The sequence below is a fragment of the Protopterus annectens genome, chromosome 3.part1, assembly GCF_019279795.1.
Source record: "Protopterus annectens isolate FY-2018-M chromosome 3.part1, PAN1.0, whole genome shotgun sequence".
Taxonomy (NCBI): domain Eukaryota; kingdom Metazoa; phylum Chordata; order Ceratodontiformes; family Protopteridae; genus Protopterus; species Protopterus annectens.
Window position 1 is genome coordinate 1,277,227,361 of NC_056732.1, and position 20,584 is coordinate 1,277,247,944.

At 37.2% G+C, this 20,584-nt stretch overlaps 1 protein-coding gene across 1 annotated transcript in view; it reads left to right on the forward strand.

Moving 5' to 3' along the window:
* ZC3H3 (zinc finger CCCH-type containing 3) overlaps positions 1–20,584 on the forward strand; it is a 3,466,749-nt gene that overhangs the window by 2,488,189 nt on the left and 957,976 nt on the right. The window contains exon 6 of the mRNA XM_044067335.1: positions 11,024–11,108. Coding sequence (XP_043923270.1) covers positions 11,024–11,108 — 85 coding nt within the window. The remainder of the gene's footprint in view (positions 1–11,023; positions 11,109–20,584) is intronic.

A 20,584-nucleotide genomic window follows, 5' to 3' on the forward strand; every position in this document is an offset into this window, starting at 1 on the left:
TAAAAGAAAATGTTTGTTAGGATCAAACGATCCACTTAAAGCATAAGTGTTAAACTTGTGTAAAAAATGCTATGAATCACGAGTATAAGATTCATGTTTACCAATGATGGAACCTAAAATTGCATCTATGACTAAAGAGATGCCTTCGGTGACCGAATGGGGGGACGACACTATTGGTCTAAACGGTGGATTGGTGACTGATTTATGTGTTTTAGGTATTCCAAACATTACCCCTATCCGGGGTTTTTCAACAACGCAAAAATTGTACATCTCAAAACTGATATCACCAGACATTAAAGCTTCATATAACTGGGAATGTATAAAATGTTGACTACGATGTATATCTGAAAGAACGACTTCATCATATTCATCAATGTTGTTCAGAAGTTCTAACATTTTATCCTTGTAACAGTTTTGTGCCATAATTACTATGTTGCCCCCCTTGTCACTCTTCATAAATCTAAATTTATCCGTTAAAGTAATTAAATTTTTTAAAGCTTTTCTCTCGGCATCTGTCATATTGTAATAACAATTGGATCTAGATTTTAACATTTTACGGATGTCTTGTATGCACATTTCTTCAAACACCTTTATGGTGTGCTGTAAAGTAGGAGCATAACATGAAGGCTTGTTGAAAACTTTCTGCCTATCTTCTGGCATGTTGTGCATTAAGTAATGTAAATTAAGTTTTCTTGTGTATTTTTTAAGATCAACTACTGTTTTAACGTAATTGGCTCTTGAACTGGGAACAAAGTTAAAACCCAACTTTAATACATTCAAATCCTGCTCTGAAAAAACATAATCAGTTAAATTAATAATGCTAAAGTTGTTACATTCTTCAACTACATCTCGTCTCCGGAGGACTGGGAATTCAAAAAAGTCCTGCTTCTGGTCAAGACAGTTTTTAAGTCTGACTGTTTTCTCTTGCCAAAAAAAGTGGTTGAAGAAGAATTGGTTGTCGGCAAAGAAGGCGTGCTGCCAGTGTTAGACCCAGTTTTAGCATTGGTAGTCTTGCCGTCAACAGTTATAGATGGAAAGTTAATGTCATTTACTACCAATAAATTGCTGTCATTATCAGTCATTGTCGAAGCTTTGCCATGCTGCATAGAACTAATTTTTGAAGGAATTTCTTCAGTAAGAACTACTTCATTACTGAAGGAAGTGTTGTTGGTACCCACCATGTCGCTATTACTTGTACTAGCGACGATAGGTTTATTTGGAGCTTCTTTGTCAGAAACATTGTTGTTATACCCTTTGTAATTACTTGCTTTACCAAACCTGTTCGACCCTGCAAAATGGTTGTATGCAGCTTTATTTTTATATGAAGCGATATCACGAACCAACTTCCCATGTTTTTTATTAACATTGTCAGCAGTATGCTGTTCAATATCGTGCAAAATATTTTCAATTAACTCGTCAAAATTCGCTTCAGAAAGGGTACGTTTAAAAAAAGACTCAATATCAATTATTTCCTTTTTAAGAGACTCCATTTTATCCAAATTATTATCAATGAGTATTTTCAAGAAGCGTAATCCTGCTTCATTGAAAAAAGTAACTAAAGTGTCAAACATAGGCTCACCTGCATTCACCCCATTAGGACATTTGAAAAAACGAAGCCCTTTGGGTACGATGCTTAAATCAATGCAACGAGAAAAATAACAGTTCTCCAAGTCGATCGACTTATAGCGTTTGAGCAATTTTATTAACTGCTCACGTTTGTGATTAAAACCCTCATTGTTGTACCTTGCAGGAAAGCTTCCCAAGGAAGAAAAGGGATTTCCGACACGGCCGAAAAACTGCTCAAAAGTTCCCCGACCAATAGTGCGCTGCTGCTTTCCTGTTGAAACTTTCATTGCAGGTTGAATGTTTTCACATTCAATAACTGTGTCCATTTCACGAAACGACTCATCCAAGTTAATGTTTTTGCCGTCTGCTTTGGTTTCGTTAGCTTTCATGACAAGGAATTTCAAAGAGTTATTAATTTCTTTCAAAGTAACCGCTAACAGTCCATTTAGACTAGAAGTCTCTTCAGTAGGTGTAGGGTGAATAGTTAAATTCAACAGAGCTTCATCATCGACCTCCGCCATGGTAGTAGCACGAGAAAAAACCAAGAACAAAAGGTGCTGGGAAGTAAATAAACAACAGAAAACCAAGGAGGAGAAACAAATCAGTGGAGAATCAAAGCAAAAATAGCGTAATTGAAATTTATTTATCCGCTTTCGTCCGTGGACTTCATCAGAATAAAATTCAACAGTTACAAACTCATTAAATACTTTGCAAACAATTAAAAACTCAATCAAACAATTAACTTTAAAAACGCCCTGATGTTTGTCAGCTGATTAAATTATTAGTTAAAATGAAGAAAAACTATATCTTCATCTTTTTTAACCTGTAATGTACGATGCTTTAAAAAACATTTTACATTAATGGACTCATTGAGTCCTGGATAAGAATCAGATCGCAGTCTGATCTGCCAAACAGTTTCTCGTTGTAACAAATAATTTTTAAAATCACCATCTCTCATGTCCCTATGACAAACTTCCAAAATAGAAAACAAAAATTTATTAAAGGAACAACATACTAATGAGTGTTTAAAGAGGGCACTGGTTTCATCTTTAGTTTTAATACTGTAAAGATGCTCCCTTATCCGAATTTTTAATTGTCGTGAGGTCATCCCCACATAATAAGCTGGACATGTGGAGCAAAGAGCTATGTAAATGACCCCCTGAGTACAACAATTTACAAATCCTGGAACTTCGAAGGTTCTGTCAAAGGAAACAGCAGAGATGTAAGGACCTATTGAAATGTAACGGCACATGTTGCATGCATGACAACAATGCATGCCCTTCTTGTTTGATGACCTATGAGACATCATGTTGGTTGAAATACTGGTGGTGTCGTGTTCTAAAGCTTTTTTGATATTAAAATGATTCTTCTGAACGAAAAGCGGCTTATTACCTAATATTTTAAAAATATCTGGATTGCCTTGAATAACACGCCAATTCTGTTCTAGCAGGCGTTGGATACGCCGACTATCAGAACTCATATCAAGACTGCAAACAGGTTCTCCATAATTTCGGTTCACACTTCTATTAATTATAACATCATAAGTGTTCTGTGTGGTCAAATTTAATAAAGAAGGATAACTATCATTACGTTTCTGAAAAATTTCATCAGCTACGTCAGCTATCAATTTCTTGTCATACCCTCTATTTAGAAATAAGGAAGAAATAAAATGAAATTCTTCCAGTAGATCTACATCTTTAGAGGTCATTCGACAGGCCCTAATAAATTGACCTCTGGGGATGTTGTTAATGGTGTGCCTAGCATGTCCACTACGAAAAGGCAAGTAAGCATTGTTAAATGTCTGCTTTCTATATATACGACTGTGGAATCTACCTTCATCAGTGTCCCACCTAAGGGAAATATCTAAAAAATTAACACTCAAACCTGCCTGTCCAATGGTGAACTTTAGATAATTAGAAAAAGAATTGATGTCTGACAAAAAACTGCTGACGGTGGAATAGTCACCTTCTAAGACAAAGATCAAATCATCCACATAACGGGAATAGAAAGAAATATTAAATTTTCTACTCAACACTGGCATGAACTCGAGCTCCCAACAAGCCATGACTAAGTTGGCATAAGCTGGAGCTGCAGGGGACCCCATTGCTACTCCCCTTTTTTGTCTGTAAAATTTGCCTCCAAATAGAAAATAATTGTTGTGTAAAACTATATCTAATAGCATGCAGATGGTAGAAACAATAGTATTACTATATTCAGGTTTGTTCTTGACTAAATAACACCTTATAGCATCAATGCCATCCTCGTGAGGTATACAGGTGTACAATGAAATGACATCAACTGTTAAAAGAAAATGTTTGTTAGGATCAAACGATCCACTTAAAGCATAAGTGTTAAACTTGTGTAAAAAATGCCATGAATCACGAGTATAAGATTCATGTTTACCAATGATGGAACCTAAAATTGCATCTATGACTAAAGAGATGCCTTCGGTTGGAGCTTAAGGTGATTGGGTAGTAGATTGCAAGTCCCAACACTTTATCTTATAGATTTCAAAATAGGTCAAGCAACAGTCAGTGGCAGCAGGTACTAAATTGCCATATTAATGACAATTAATTTGAAAAGGGAAAAACGGATCAAAACAAGTACAACGTAATGGGCTCACTGGCAGCAACTTAATGCAAAGTAAATGTCATAACATAACCAGAAGTGTTTAAATCACCTAAACCCAAGACACTCTTAATTTCTGTTTTAGGAAATCTGGTTTCTAATAAATACTGTCTTAATAAATCAATTAGATATATGCTGAACAAAATCAGAATGCATTTACTAAACATTGTGCACAGTTTATGTTCACTTTAAGAAGTTTATGATCCAGTAAAGTAGAATCAATAAGTTAATTAAATTTAATCAGAATAAAATCAGACCCTAGCTAAATTCTGTGCACATTTAATTTGAAAAATAGTGAACAAAACCATTTAGAGAATGAACTCTGTTGTCAGCTGATAACAGCAAGACCCTAGAAAGTAAAGATAATGAAGTAATAGTAAACCAATGAAAGACCGAATGGTATCAATTAGCCAATTAAGTTTGTTTTGTCAAAAAAAAGTATTTTGTTAGAAGTGGAACCAAAAGCAGTGGCCCAGTAGCAGAGTGATATGCATGTACTAAATATTTATGCACAACTTTACCCTGGCAGTTCACTGATTATCAGCACCCTCTTGGCCAGTCAGTCCATTTTTTCCCCTATATCGTTATGACATCAGGGGTTTTCTGTTTTTTTTTTATTACTGTATACCCATACACATTTTGGCATGCAACAGGCTGTGCAAACTGTGCTAATAATAAACAACCAAAATCCGTGTGGAATAAACTTCACAAGAGTCTTGAAAAAACACATAAAAAAGCACAGATTTATTCTAGCGCCTCGGTGTAAAAACACCTTCATGGAATACAGATTCAATCACAAATACTATTTAAATACACATTTTAATAATAATTAAACATTAAAATAATAAAATAATTAAATTAATTTAATTATTTCTTAAAGCAAACATCTCCAATTAATTTCACCATTAAGTCCTTTAGGGACCATGATATTAAATTTGAAGATGTAAATGCTTTCTTTATATAAAAGTTTATCTTTTAAAATATTGTCGTCTCCGTAAAAAGAAACGATTTGTTCCAAAACGCATCCTTTTAACAATGAATAGTCACTATTGTGTGATTCTATAAAATGTGCAGCAATAATTTTTTCTTTCCTGCCATTTTTAATGTCTCTAATATGTTCCATAAAACGTGAGCGGAGCATCCTCTTCATTTCCCCCACCTAAAACATATTACAGGGGCAGCTTAAAACATACACTACCCCCTTAGTTTCACATGAAAATTTTTCTTTAGATGTAAAGGGTACATTATTAATGTATTTGAAACAGTTAATATGTGGACACACTGAACATTTACCACATTTAAATGTACCTGTTTGAAATAAACCGTTAGGTACTACACAATTTGCCATATTAAAATGTCCCCGTACTAACATATCTTTTATACTTCTACCTCTGTGATATATGCAAACTATGCTTTTTCTCACTTCCACAAGGAATGCTGCCAGCAAGAAGCCTCACCCACCATCCTTGAAGCACAGGAGGTGGCTTCTCCTTTCTCCACAGATAAAATTGCATCATCCCTATGTGCTCCCCATTCACATGCACTCCCAGGGAGCGGCAATTGGGCTGAGCCCCTTCCCTCCACCTCTTCCTTACCTGGGTCTTCCATTGCCAGAGACTGCTTCAGTTACCTAGATCACGGTCAAGGCCTCATGTCCCTCCACCATGAAGCCAGGCATAGCAAGATTAGTATGACTTGAAAGCATGACAGACTTGTAGTAGTTTAGAATCTGAACTTGGCCTTGTCCCTGTTGCCAAAAAAAGGTGGAGGGATAAAATTGTAGCATTGTCAAGCATACAGAATTACTCAGCTGGGTAGGACAAGAAAGAAACAATTAGAACAAATTTAGTAGGAAAACAAAGGTGCTGCAAACAGTATTAATTTTCACAGGTAGGTACTCCAAGGAAGAGATTGTGATGCAGAGCCTTACAAAAACATTCATCATCTGACTGATTCAGTGCAGCAGTATCAAATCAGGCTAGAATGCTACTACTGAAGTGTGCTTGTGATTCTGCAAACACATGGTGCAAATAGGCTAAACTCAATTGATCTTTAAATCAAAGCAGCCTTGCAGACAAATGGCTGTTCAGAAACAGATTACAAACTTAGCCGTAACAGAGACAGTGCTGTACTTCTGTCAGTGCCACTGCTGAAGTACACCGTAAATGAGAAATGAGCGACATATACTATTCCAGCCCAGTCAAGGAGCTCCCCCAAATGCCATCCCAAAGGAGAGAGATAGCAGTCCAGGAAACAGCAAGAGTTACTACAAAGAAATCAGAGAGTGGCATTGTGAACACTTATTCAGGATTGTCTGGCAGTACAGAGGATTAAGGCTCTGAACTGTTAACAAGCTGTTTTCTGTTACAAAGGATGAAGGAGTTGATTCCTTCCATCTCCATTTGCTCATTATTTGACTGTGACTATGAGAAAGCCACTCCAGACTGTGCTTCTGGGTCACCACTTGAAAGATGGACATACTCAGTGGGCTTAACCAGTCAACAGATGTTTGGGAGTCTAGAGAAACAGCAGTAGAACTTCTTAGCAAAAAAATAAACTTTTTGTTTTTTTGTGTTACTCCCAGTTGGAATTACTTTTGAAGCGTAGATGTCTGAAATGGGTGCAGAAAAGTAGTTAATGATTCCATTTGTTTGAAAACTGTTAAGCTGTGTAAGCAAGTGAGAATTGCCAGATAAACAAGTCGTTTATGCACACTCAATTTTCAGTAGTTTAGTCTGATGTCTGGTCTATTACTGGTGTCCCCTTTGGGGTAATTATATGAAACAGGCATTTTGGAGATTGGTTCTTTCTAAAAGCCCTGATGTGTAAGGCTTATAATGTATCACTCTTGAGCACCTGTTTATTGAAGATGAGCATTCACGTTTGCCCAAAGCAAATGTTTTTTTTTTTACTCCATAAAGCAGCTAAGCTGGATTTGGGAAGATTTAGTTGGTTGTGTCTTCACAGATTCTTTCATTCACCTGTTAAGGTAACCAGGACGTTTCCAAAAGTCTGAAGTGCCTTTCCTGTGCTGGTACTGCCAGCACATGAGGGTAGGGTTTTTGGAACATATTTTTGGAGATTGCTGTGCTCTCAGGCCTTTTCTAGCTGATATAGAGTTCTTGATATGCTGATGCAGCCCTTGGGGCTTATTTTGACTTGGATTGTTTCTCCTCTTATTTTATAACATAAAGGAGAAGGCTATGTATGTGATTATGTTGAGAAGGTTATCATTAATGGATGTTAGAAATCCTTAGTTGCATCTACTAGAGCACACATTCACCAGCTGCTTTTAAAACATCTTATCCCTGGTAAGTTGTTCTCATCTCAGATTTCGCGTTCTGTTGTGCTGACTGGATGTGGTTCCTTTGGCTTACTAGTTTAAATTTAAAGCTGCCAGAGAACTCTGTTTAAGCTTTCACTATCACCCTTTATTTTCTTTGTAGTAACTCTTACTGTTTCTTGGGGTGCTGTATTTTTCTTTTAGGAAGGTATGTGGGGGAGTTCATTGCCTGGGTTATAATATTAAGTGTCAATTATTTATATGTTATTATACAGAACTACAATGGAAGTGACAACAGGTACAGTACAGTAGAGTCAACTATCCGAAACGTCAGTTATCCAAACCAGTATTCCAAAGTTTTTGGGTAGGAAAAGTCATAAAGTCTGAATATCTAAACATTGTATGTATTAGTTTGTCCATGTTTTTTGAACTTGTAGCCTGCTTGTGTGTAAAAGATATTCTTTACTGTCCACTGGACTTGCTGAATTGTTGAAAAGTCTATCTCCTGAGTGCAGAAAAAACAAGATTTTAGAAGTTTTTTTATCCAGCTCAATGTTTGTTTGATTATCCAAACTACCCTTGGTCCCAATTAGTTTGGATAATCGTCTGTACTGTATTGTCTTCGTTGATCCATCTTCCGGAAGGAAAGCTAAAATGCAGGGGGGAAACACTAAAGGCATGTGAGACACCCAGAAAAAGGCGAGCATGAAACTTGATACTAAGAAAGGTCTTTGGAATTTTGTAAAAACTAGTAGGGAATTAGGCAAGTTTTGTTTGCTTAGCAGTCCTAAATTACTGCCCCCTCATGGTTTCTATAGGATTTATGTCAGCTATTGCAAGCTTAATTTTTTGAAATGGCGCTCACTGAGACTGGTTTTCTTTAAAAGAAAAAAGAAAAAAAAAGTACAGTGTCGGCTATTTATTTGAGGAGCTGTATCCTCAGAACCCCAAAGCTACCTTATTTAAACCTTTATGTAAACTGCTTAAAGAAGAATGCGTATGCTGTGGGGGAGGTGGTAAAGGGCTTAGTCTTGATGAACTAAGCTTGAGTCAAACTAAATGTTTCTTCTTTTCAGGTGTGTGTGTGTGTGTGTGTGTGTGTGTGTGTGTGTGTGTGTGTGTGTGTGTGTGTGTGTGTGTGTGTGTGTTTTAAGCAAGCAATAATGCCTGACAGGGTGTGTGTTAATGTAATTAACCACCGCCCAGGGGTGTTATGAGGCACAACGCCTCAGGCGAAGGGCCTCTACACCCCTGGGAGGGTGTTAATTACACATTGGTACATAGTCTGTCAGGCACTATTGCGCTTAGAGAATGGGCTGTCTGTAAAATTGTGTGTTACTTACTTTTTGTTTCAAGTACTATGTTATTTTTTTTTTGTATATTTTTCATGTAAAATAGTTAATCCACCTAATGTTTCAAACTTGCTGTAGTGTATGTTAATAATGTTGGAGGAAGCATTTTACATCAGAAATATATAAAGACATATGTTGAGGTAAGAGGTCATGAGAGATATGCAGACCTCAACTGCTGCTGACAGGGATTGCTGTCACTCTTCACTCTCTCGCATGTAGTCTCTTCTGCTTTCATACATGCATACGCTGTCACTCACAGACACACACACTAAGTTTTTTTTTCTTTTTTACTTTGCACTCACTAAACAGCAAAAGCGCTGCTTAGCTAGGGTAAAATAACTACTTGATCGATCTCACTGTTCACTCTCTCTCTCTCTCTGTAATACACACACATACACAGTCTCTTCTGCTTTCGCACAAACATACATATACATGCACAGTCTCTTCTGCTTTTTTGCACTCATTCACTCACACACGCAGACAGAAACATAAATATACTCATACAGATACATACACACGTACACTTTTTTCTGTTTTTTTTTTACACAAGCTAAACAGCAAAAGAACTGCTTAGAGAGTGTAAAATAACAGCTCTATCGATCTCGCTTTCTCTCACACACACACACACACACTTTTTTTATTTTCTTGCTTTTTTTTTTTGTTTGTTTTTGTTTTACATTTTACACTCAGTAAACAGCAGAAGCGCTGCTTAGCAAGTGTAAAATAATGGTGGCTGTTAGGTTTTTTCTGTCTGAGCTCCACAGCAGCCTGATATGCTGCCGTGAAGTGGTGGACTAATTTTTGTTAGCGGGCATTACTGCTACATTAATACCCGGCTGGAGAACGTTCGTTCTCCAGTCAGGGTGCTGATGTAAAGTTTGCCCATTCTCTTAGTGCAGAGTAAAGAACTTCAAAATCTGTAGAGAATACACTGAGGAAGAGGAGGGAAGGGCCTTGATTGCTCTGTTACACTGCAGATAAGTGGTGTGTATAAATTGTAGTTGTAAGAAGGTTGTCACATAGTATATGTAGGCATAGGAATCTTGACTGAGATTATAATTGCAGTAGTAGGCGACCAGATTCCCAAAGACCCTCTGCCTGTATAAGTGACACACTTCTGTGTTACCTGCCCCGATTCCAAAAGATTTGCTCCTGGTATAAGGATCATCTGAAAAGCAGGCTTTCACAGCAGTAAGTCATATACACCAAGAGTAAGTCTTTTGGAATTATGGCAGAATTAAACTGGAGTAAGTCACTTACAGCAAGGGAAAGTCTTTTGGAATCAGTCCCTAGGTGTGGGATTGGTTCTCATCTTCATACAAGAAAGAACATATGATTTTCATCATTGTGGTTAAGAGTTTTACAGTTTGGTTCTGCAGTTTGGCAGGTTGGTATTTTGACTATGCTAATGCATTATTGTAAGAGGTACCTGCCAGCTTTATTTGATGTACTGCTCTGTCTTACCTGGATCTGTTGTCATAGCTGTAATGTGTTAGTGTCCACCAGTTAGAAGTGTGTTTGCTGTCAGTGCAGTCTTTGAAATCCTTAATTCTCATTCACTGTGCAGTCATAAGAGTTTGTGCTGCAGGTACAAATGTGTCAACAGTTTAACTTGGACTTTTGTTCTTTTCACTGGTCTTCCTGAGGGTCATTTAAAAAAAAAAACTTGCTGCAGTGATTCCTCAGCAGAGAGACCATTGGCTGTAACTGTTTTTACTGAAATCATGGCCCAAATAAATGTAGTGTTTCCCTGGCTGACATCATGTTAGGTACTGATCCATAGGCTTTAATGCAGCAAGTCCATTGAAGTCTCTGGTTGCATCCTGTATTTTCCCTGAGTTGATGTTACTGAGGTTGAAGATCACTGTTATTCCATGGCATCAGCATGGGGAAGATGATTTTTTTTACAATGTTTTCTTTTCCTTTTTGTATGTACTAAAACATCCACTGTTACACTGATGATCCTAATTGGGGCTTTATGCACCACATATGGTGGTGCAAAAGGTATGTCTCAAAAGCATGAGAAATCTCCCTACACCACTAATTGTACATTAATGTACATACACCAGCCTGTTCTCAAAGGTAACAGCAACTATAGTATTTACAAATTCTGACAGAAATGGCATTTGTTTGTTCTATTACAGTTATTTGGTCACCAAACATTGTTCTTCTAACTTTTTTTATGTATCTCTAGGGAGGCTGGATTCTGCAAAAGGAAGTCCTGTGCATTTTGTTTCTGGCAGCTGTTTCAGACTCTCTACATGCCGGTACATCGAAAGGTCTGTACATTTTCATTGCAGAGTTAATTTTCTGATTGCATTTTATGTCTGTTGTGAGTTGCTCAGTAATTTGCAAACTAGAGCAATGTTTACACAGAGAATACTGCCCATTAGTTAATTCAGAGATACTGAGTGTACCCCTTTCTGTATTTGTAACTTGAGATCAGAAGTGAACTTGATCATATTGGTACTCATCAGATATATGATTGGTGTGATTTCATAGATAAGAGGTCTTGCTGATGTGGGCAGTGACATGGTAAAGCTTATTAGAAGAACAGTGACTTTATCAGATACTCTAGAACTCTCTGAAAAAGCCGAACAAAATCTTAAAAAAATTTTAAAATCCAGCTAAGGAAATGTGAAACAAGTTGTGGCTTTGGTATAATTTGGCGGGGGGGGGGGTCTTCATCTGGAAGGGTGTTGTCCTTTGCTTGTAGAATGGTGTGCATCTATGTGGGAAAGGAACACAACTCTTAAAAAATTTAAACAGATCATGTTGTTAGAACACAGAAGCACACCTGTCTCAAGCCTTAATGACAAAAGTGGACATTAGTGTCAAGAACTCCATGTAATTAGTCAAGCCTTAGGAAGGCCAGGACAGAGTGTGGATGTCTAGAACTTCAAACAGTTTGACACTTTACAGGCTATCAATGTGGTTCTTTCAAAAGTAACAGGAAGTTATTAGGTTGCTACATAATAAGTTGGTTCTACTCTAAAAGAAAGAAAGAAAAAAAAAAAACTATAACAGTTTACAAGTTTTCATTAAGAGACTGTAGGTGATGGTGGAGGGGGGGGGGGGCGTCCGCAGCATTGCCGCCTCACAGCAAGAGGTTCTCCGGTTCTATCCTCGGCTGGGATGCCTTCTGTGTGGAGTCTACATGTCCTCCCTGTGGTTGCGTGGGTTTCCTCCGGGTGCTCCAGTTTCCTCTCACATCCCAAAGGCATGCTGTAGGTGGATTGGACACTCTGAATTGGCCATAGGTGTGAGTGCGTGTGCTTTCTGTGGAAAGTTGGGCGCCAGGCTGGCAACTTGACATCGTAAAACTCCACTGCCAATCATGAGCGGACAGGTGATCCGCTGTGGCGACCCCTAACCGGGAAAAGTCGAAAGAAGAAGAAGATGATGGTGGAGGGGATGCCAAACAGGGATTTTGTCTGGGATTCAGTCTCCCTTACTGCTTCTCTGTAAGTACTATTGGTAGTGGCAATGGAAGGATGTGTTTTGCAGATTTAATCATGACTTGTGGTACTGCTTTAGAACTTGAGTGCAAATGTAAACCATATCAACCTAAAATGTATACCACTATCTCCACACTGGGGCATTGTTAACATATGCTAACAATATGAGTAGAAAGCTCCAAGAAGTAGTTGCACTGTTCCACAAGCTAGACCTGGATGCTTTTGCAGTGATATTAACATGATCCTACAACTATGGCTGACCTGTTAGTGTGCAGCAATAAACACTGAACAAGTGGATCTGTTAAAGAAAAAGAAACCAAAAGATGGGTACCTGTCTACATAAAAGTAAGAATGAAGTTTTATTTGTTAGCTGTGAAAGTTCAGCTAAGCAGAACCTGTTTTCATTGGAGGCCCAGAGAGAAACGATCTGCTATAGAGAAATTCATAAACACTGAAATAATATTAAGTACACAGTCATGGAATTTAAAAAAGCAGACTGGATCACCTTAAAGACTTGAACAGGCTCCTTGTAGAATTATTTTTATATGGACTCCTATCAGTCAGTATGAAGAAAACTGTAGGAAAATGAAAGATGCAGTATTTAATAGGCCAATGGAAGAGAAACGGTTGTTGGGAGACTTGAATGTGCCATATGTGAACTGAAATATTAGTACTGCAAAAGCCTCCATGAGCAATAATATTCTCTGGCATATTACATGTAGGACTAATCTAAATACCCACAAACTAGCAATCCTTCTTGGATCACAAGTGAAGCTTTGAAGAGGATTTCAGATTTGGGGATGGGTAGCGCTAACAGCAGCTGTCATACCTGAGATTTGGAGATAGTTAGGTGTTAACAATGTTGTCACACTATTTGGTTCACAGTAAATGTTGTTTCACATGGAATTCATACAAAACTGAGGGTACTAGACTTAAATATACCAGTTTGTTAAGATATAACAGTGAATTAATAATGGAAATGATTCAGACGTGCTGTAACCTAAACAGCCACCCTCCCAATATATACACACACACACTACATAGTTCTTCAGTAGTGAATGAAAAAAGTGCTATGGTTCAGATAGGTGGCTGAAAAGAAATAGAAATTTAAGAAGTGGAATAAGACAGTAAACAAGACCCTATGTTATTGCTGCCCTATCCCAATGTTCTCTGGATCTTTTCCAACAGTGATCTCATGGATTGAACCATAGGCTGTCAGAAAGAACAAACTCCAGCCCACGCCTGTACAGTTATACGTGTTGAAGAGTATCTTTTTTTTTTCACTAGAATAACCCTGATTGAAAAATTTTTAGAATTAGAATTCTGCTGCTCGTACTTGGACTGCAATTTTTTTTGAAGAAAAGGACTAGTTAGTTAAGAAAGCAGTTGCAGGTACTTTTGTGCTATTTCTTATTATTTTCATTTATTTAAGTTGTGTTTTATTTTAGATATTTTTTCTTTGTTCCTAGAACTGGCCTCTTAACTGTGTTTTTGTATATATTTCACTCAGTCCAGGTAATTGTTGCAGTTATCTTTAATTTCAGTTTAATTGTTAACACTGCCCTGGTGATTAAGCCTGACCAAATCAGTGCCTGTCTGATAAATTGAATCTTTAGTGCCCACTTGAACTGTTGTAACCTTAATCCAGGCCTTTCAGAGTGCAAGGTGCCACAGTTCTGAATTTTGATTTTTGTCATCCTTTCCCCCATATACTTTAACTTAGTTAGTTAATGGCTAAAGAAACCTATATTCACTTAAAAGGATATCCACCTCTTCAGATTTAAAATCCTCATTAGCATCATTTCCAATTTTCTTGTTGGTTATTTTCGGCATTGAGTTTTATAAATCAGACACTGGACCCTTAGAAATACTGAATTCCAGCATAAACAACATTCCAACTCGTAGCAATAAGGAGTGTTTTTTTTTTTGGAAAAATCTAATAAACTGCTCCATTCTTTAGAATGGTCTTGACTGATAGACAATTACTGGAAATGAGGAGTTATAGTGTTTGGGCTGCTGTTTTAAAGGATGAAAAGGTACTCTTCTGATTTTCCTTGGGCTGCTACTTCACTTTTTTCATGGCATACCTACATTTCTCCTGCATTCAAGTGTTATCCTTGATGCAAGACTATTCCCTCCAACTCCCCTTCTAATTAATTCTGCTTTAGCTCTGATTATTAATATTTATGCTATATACAGCAGTGACAATTCTCAGTTGTCCTCAGTTATTCGATTGCAGATGTACTTTGTTTTCCTCAAACTTAATGGATTTCTTTCATTATTTAAATATTCCTCCTTAACTTCCTGGTTCAGATTTAATTGTTGCTTGTTTTGTGATGTATTGGTCCTGATTCATTTTTATAAGCTTGCAGTTAACTGCATAATCAGGAACCTGTCTTTTTGAGTTGAATGTTATTTTTATAAGTGGTTGGTTGAGTCTTATGTTTTTCAAACTAAATATCCCAGCCTTTTGCACCAGATCTTTGATCTTTAGAGTATGGTTTCAATGCCCGTTTATAACTTTTAAATTTAAGGTAGTGAAATGCTTCAAGGTGATCTCTGACCCTTGTTACAAGGTTTACAAATTGGTGCCATGTGGTCAGTAAATGGCCATTTTATTCATATAGAATGAGAAGCTTTCAATGTGGATAATCTCAAGGGATATCCACATTTCTGCCTCCATATTTTCTCAGCAGTATAGTAGGATCACTGAGCAGTCCCTAGGATTTGGCTAACACAGTCTGAGCTGCGGGCACTTACTGTTTTGGTAACCACTCATGCTGTTTCTTCACGGTTGAGAAGTCCACCAAAAAGTACATTTCTCTATTGTGAAAATTAGAAGGCAAGAGCTATCAAGCTACATCTTGGCCCACTTATCTTTCTGAACCACTGCCTGATGCTTAAAAGTAGCTTAACTTAATTTTGAAAGCCTCAGCAGTGGGTATTGCTTGAGAATTACTGAATCCTGGCACAAGAGTAGCATTGGTCTTTCTCAGCATATCAGTTTCAAGACCTGTACACACTAGTGTTGGTTAGCTATGTTGCTTTTAATTATTTTAATAACAATCAAAAGTACTCCATATGTCACACTTCTGAAGAGGAAGTGTGCTAAAGATCATTGTAACTCTAAATGGCTTCTTACCTAAGTTAACTTGGAAGACAACACTAAAATCTTTGGAGTGTTTTACAGTTCAGTGTCTGCAATATGTCAGTGCTAGAAGAGATCTGATAAGGCTGCACTGAAAATTATGTCATATTCCTAAAGGAGTGCAAACTCTGTTTAGGCCCTACTATGAAACAATCCTGTACTCTACATTTGTCATATTTTCTGCAAGTCAGCAAGACCTAACCCTGTGGATTTGTCTCACTAATTGATGTTAAATGCTAAAGCTCTTAAAATCTCACCATTTCATTAAGCAATTACTTATCTGTGGTTTCATCCTAGTCATTTAAAAGACCTAAGATAACATTTACCCCAGTCACTAGGAGATTATTTCCTGAGAAAATTAGAACAGATTCTTTTATGGAGCTTGACCGTTTTGACTTGGGTGTCCCTTTTACAAGAAATGTGTCCTGTTACAGCTTGTGATCTCTTTCTCAGCCAGCTGTAGCATTTCAAAACAAATTCTCGTCCTCCAGACTTGGAAAGCTGAGAGGTAATGTTTGTGTTTAATGCCGGCTCTCAAGTCTAAGCTGAAAGGAAAGGACTTGTCTTAGGTGTACTAAAGAATGCATGTGATCACGTGGCACACCAAATTTCCTCTCTCAAAAAAAAAAAAAAAAAAAGTTCAGCATAGTGACTAGCACCACTTAAATGGTTTATATTAGAAAGAAACCGTGATTGCTGACTAGCCTTGCAGAATACCTTTAGTAGTCCATCTGAGTAATAAATTTATAAAAAAAGTTGGACCATTCCTTTTTATTTTTTAATAAGATCAGAGACCATATCCTTTCTCAGGGTCACTAGATAAGTGCTACCTCTACCCATTTACTTACAGTGGATGTGGAAAGGATAGAACCTGTTCACGTTAGTGAAGCATCATCCTAAACAGTGAAAAAAGTTATTTAAAAATCTCACATGTGGATGCCCAAAATTCACTCCCCTTCAGCCTGCCTTCCAAAAGATGGAAGGGCATTGATTATGGTGATACTGCCACCTGCCTTTAAAAATACTGCATTCAGTCCTTCCAGTATTTAAGGCCGATTGCCAGTCTTCATCCTTGAAATTTCATTTAATGAAAAATATATTCTTTACAACAAAATGTTAAACTTGTATTAAATTGTCTGTTGCCACTGTTATTTATTTTATTTCAAGTTTTTTTTTTAACTGGGATAAAAGGGCTGGTATGGGACCCTTTTCATCCTCATCCTAGGCCTCAACACAATATTAGCCAATGCAGTGTATAATATAAGCTTCCAGTGTATGTATATATATATATATAGACAGACATGTTTGCCATAATATTAATAAGTTAAATATTCAGCAAACACGTTTAGCAAAGTTTTACAAGTGGATTAAGTGTCAACAAATACTTGCAGAGAATAGAGGTCTAAGATAAGACACAAACATCTCAATTATATACAAGTTAAATATGTAGCAAACACAATCAGCCCATTTTGTAAGTGATCTATTGTTCAACAAGACCTGACATATAGTAATAGTCTGTAAGATAAGTATTCATAAATTGATTACAGTATAAGGACAGTTTTTAGGTTGTTTGTGAGGTAGTCAAACATTAAAGCTCTTGCAGTAGCAGTGCATAGTGGCTGGAAATTGTCTCTAACCATTGTCTTTAAGATGGCTGCCTTTGTATTCGTAGTCAGGTACTTCTCTGGTTGTTTCTTGGATTAATTAAGAATATAGCATGGTGGTAATCTCAGGAGGAAAGCTATTCTATGAGGCAGGAGATAGCTTGCAAAATTATTTTCGCAGATAGCTACATAAAAGGCAAACCGTTTCACTTTGGGCCTGTAGTACTGTGTAAAGCATAGAAGAATCTGTGTACCGAATGAGTCTATTTGCCAAACAAGGGCATTGTTTGCAATTAAGTGTTCAGTAGAGAGGCTGACATAACAGATATTGGAAGCTATTACTGGTCATGTGTATAAATCATAGTATTTCATTCTAAGTAGTTTGGAGACTAGAGGTGGTTTTGCTGACAAAGGTGAGATTTAAGGCAATAAATTTTCAAGCCTTGACAATAGGATATTGATAGCAGTGGATTAGCTCCTAGTTCCAACATGACTTTATTTAGGAGCTGTAGCTGTAGTAACTGATATGATTCTAAAACATGAAAAAAATCTTCTCATTGGTACCATATTTTGTGGACCTAAGACAGACATTTGGATCAGCAAAATAATGCCTCTATATAGACAGACTAGAAGACCTATGTTTTGGAGAAGCCTTGGTCACATGTCTAAAAGAATTTAACAAATTATATCTTCAAAGGTGCATTTGTCCTTGAGATTATGGCAATTTTGATGAACCCCAGTGGTCATTCCTGGTCCTCTTTCTTCTTGTCTCCTTTTTATTAGTAAGCTTATAGTTGATCTTCCAAGAATGCAGACAGCCTTATGTGCTGATGATCTGCTACTGGTCACATTTCTAGATGTTGGAGGTCCTGTAAGTAGTAGTACAGGAAAACTTCGGTGACCCTGGTTCAGGATAAAATGCAGTAAGCAAATGTTTAATGCTAGTAAAGTGATATATGTAATGTTTTGTGCCCCCAAAACATAAGAATACCCTCACTGTCCTATTATTTGACCCAATGATTTCACCCGTGGTACAACCCTTTCTGTGTACTTAAGAGTATGGGTTGACTCTTCACTTTCATTTGAACATCACAATGAGTGGCAGTTACTGATGGGGCTGTATTTCAGTACCTGCATTCAGAAATGAATGTCAGTACTGTAATTGAGGTCAGGGCTGAAGCATTTAATCAATCTGTAGGTCATATTGTAATTTTACCAAGTCTACAGTTTCAAGCAGAAGCCTTTTTTACTTTAGTCCTGAACTCAGAGGACATTTTTTTTTGCTCCTCAGTTTAGAGGTGAGTCTTATCAGGGGACTGGACCAAGAGCTAGATGAGCTAGCTGTGGATTTGCTGTATATTAACTGTTTTATTAGCTTTGCAGTATAGTTGTTTTATTTTACATAGTAAGTACCTGTCTTTTTGTGATTTAAAATACTTTGTAAATATCATCTCCCATTCCATATGTAATTAATGATGCATTTCTCTGTGTTTTCTGCATCACTAATTCCTATATTTGCTGAAGCAAATTCAGCAAACACAGAGAGAACATTAAGTTTCCCCCTACCTATTAGCATGGACATGCGGAAAATCAGAGAGAGTTTGCAGAGACTGGGAATTCATCACTAGCAACAGTGACCTGTCTGCAGTTCTAGATGTGGCTCCTTCTTTCTCTTACAAAAAAGCAAAACTCTTAATAGTAAATTCGAAGAAAATGACCCTCCATTTTTACTTCAGACACTGTATATTGACAACAAGACCCAAGGCATGTTCACTTGTAAAGACTGTGTGGTCTGCAATAACACTTACACAACTTCCACTATGTTTTCAAACATTGTAACTATAAAGTTACATTTAATAGACGGTTTGACTGCCACACCCTGAATGTGATTTATGCAGGCATTTGCAAAACTTGTTACTATTTCTATATAGGGAAAACCACTCAAAAACGTTCTGCTCACATTAAAGAACACAATGCTGCTGTAAGATAAAAAGATTTCAGCAGTGCCTTGGTAAAACATAGGGTGGACTGCATGAACTTAGAAATGTTTAAATTTTTTGTGCTCGAATAGTTTGATATTTTTGTAGGGGATGTTGACACTTACCTCAAAGTAAGAGCATTAAAATGGCAACTTTTACTCAATGCAGAAATTTCCCCAGGCATTAATGAAAATCTTAATATCAGATGTGGCTTGAGATGGTTGACATAACCACTCCCTTAGTCATGTTTCTGATCTTCCTGATAGGTTGCTTACAATTTTATTGTTGCACACATCATTTATTTTTTATTTATCCTTTGTTTATTGACACTATAAAGTCGAAGGTGAGGTGATTTTTGTACATATGTTTCTGATGAAGTCCAGATACTAATAAAAGGACGAAAGCGCTAAAACTACTAGTCTGAGTCTATTTTTTCAGCATGGTCATTTGAAGTTTTTTTATTTTTTTGTTAAGTCTCTTCTAAAGGTTTTTGATGGTAAATATTCAGTATTGTTGTTTATGGTCCAGTTTGTTTTATTGGTAATGCATCGTTTGCTTTATTGTCTTGTGGTTCAAGTCCTGGAAGTAGAAACTTTTCAGATAATCCACCCTATTCAGCAAGCAAACAAACAAGTAAGAAAATAAATAATTGGTTATGTTAAAAAAGGCAGGGAAAACCCTGAACTGAAGGAATGGATGAATAAACGCAGCAGGCATTTAGCAGAGGGATGAAGCATTTTTCATGTACGATAGTGCAAGAAGAACATATGAAGTTAATTGAAACTTGATTGGAATGGAGAGACTAAAAGGAAAATGGCAAACTTTTAATGAAATCATTGAGAAAAGGGTAAAAGTCCACAGATGAATAGGATTTGAATCCTACCATATCCAGCCAGTGTAAAGGTCAGGGGTTGGATGACTGAAGGAGTTTGAATCCTACCACTTCCACTCACTGTTAAAGGATCACCAGAGTTATGGTCACTCGAGTCATGCCACTGGTGTCAGACATGTTAAAGTATAAACAAGGCACACAAATAAGAATGACTGAACAATTCACTTGTTCTTGAAGCCAAGAGTTTGTAGGAAATGTGCACTGCTATCCTGGCTTTGTGGCTTTGCCATCGATACCCAAGAATAGGCTTTACACTGAACAGAGTCTTTGGCCTAGTTTTGCAGGCCACTTTCTCACCACCCTCTGTCTGAGTTTTAGTGCCATCCTTTGCTCACTTAGCCACAGTAACTCTACCATTAAATATACTTTTACGTTCTTATACACACGCACACACACACACACACACACACACACACACACACACACACACACACACACACACACACACACACACACACACACGTGCATATGTTTCTATGGAAGGCTGATAATGTTTCTGTAGCAGTTTCTGCTTTGGCTTATGGAAGTAAAGTCCAACTACCATAGATTATTAGGCTAGGGACCTCCCAGTCACTATTTTTCTCTTGTTAGTAAGTCATATAATACTAAACACAGACTATAGTATTCAGAACAATTTCTGACCAACAGTAGCATATGGCAGCAGTTTATCACCA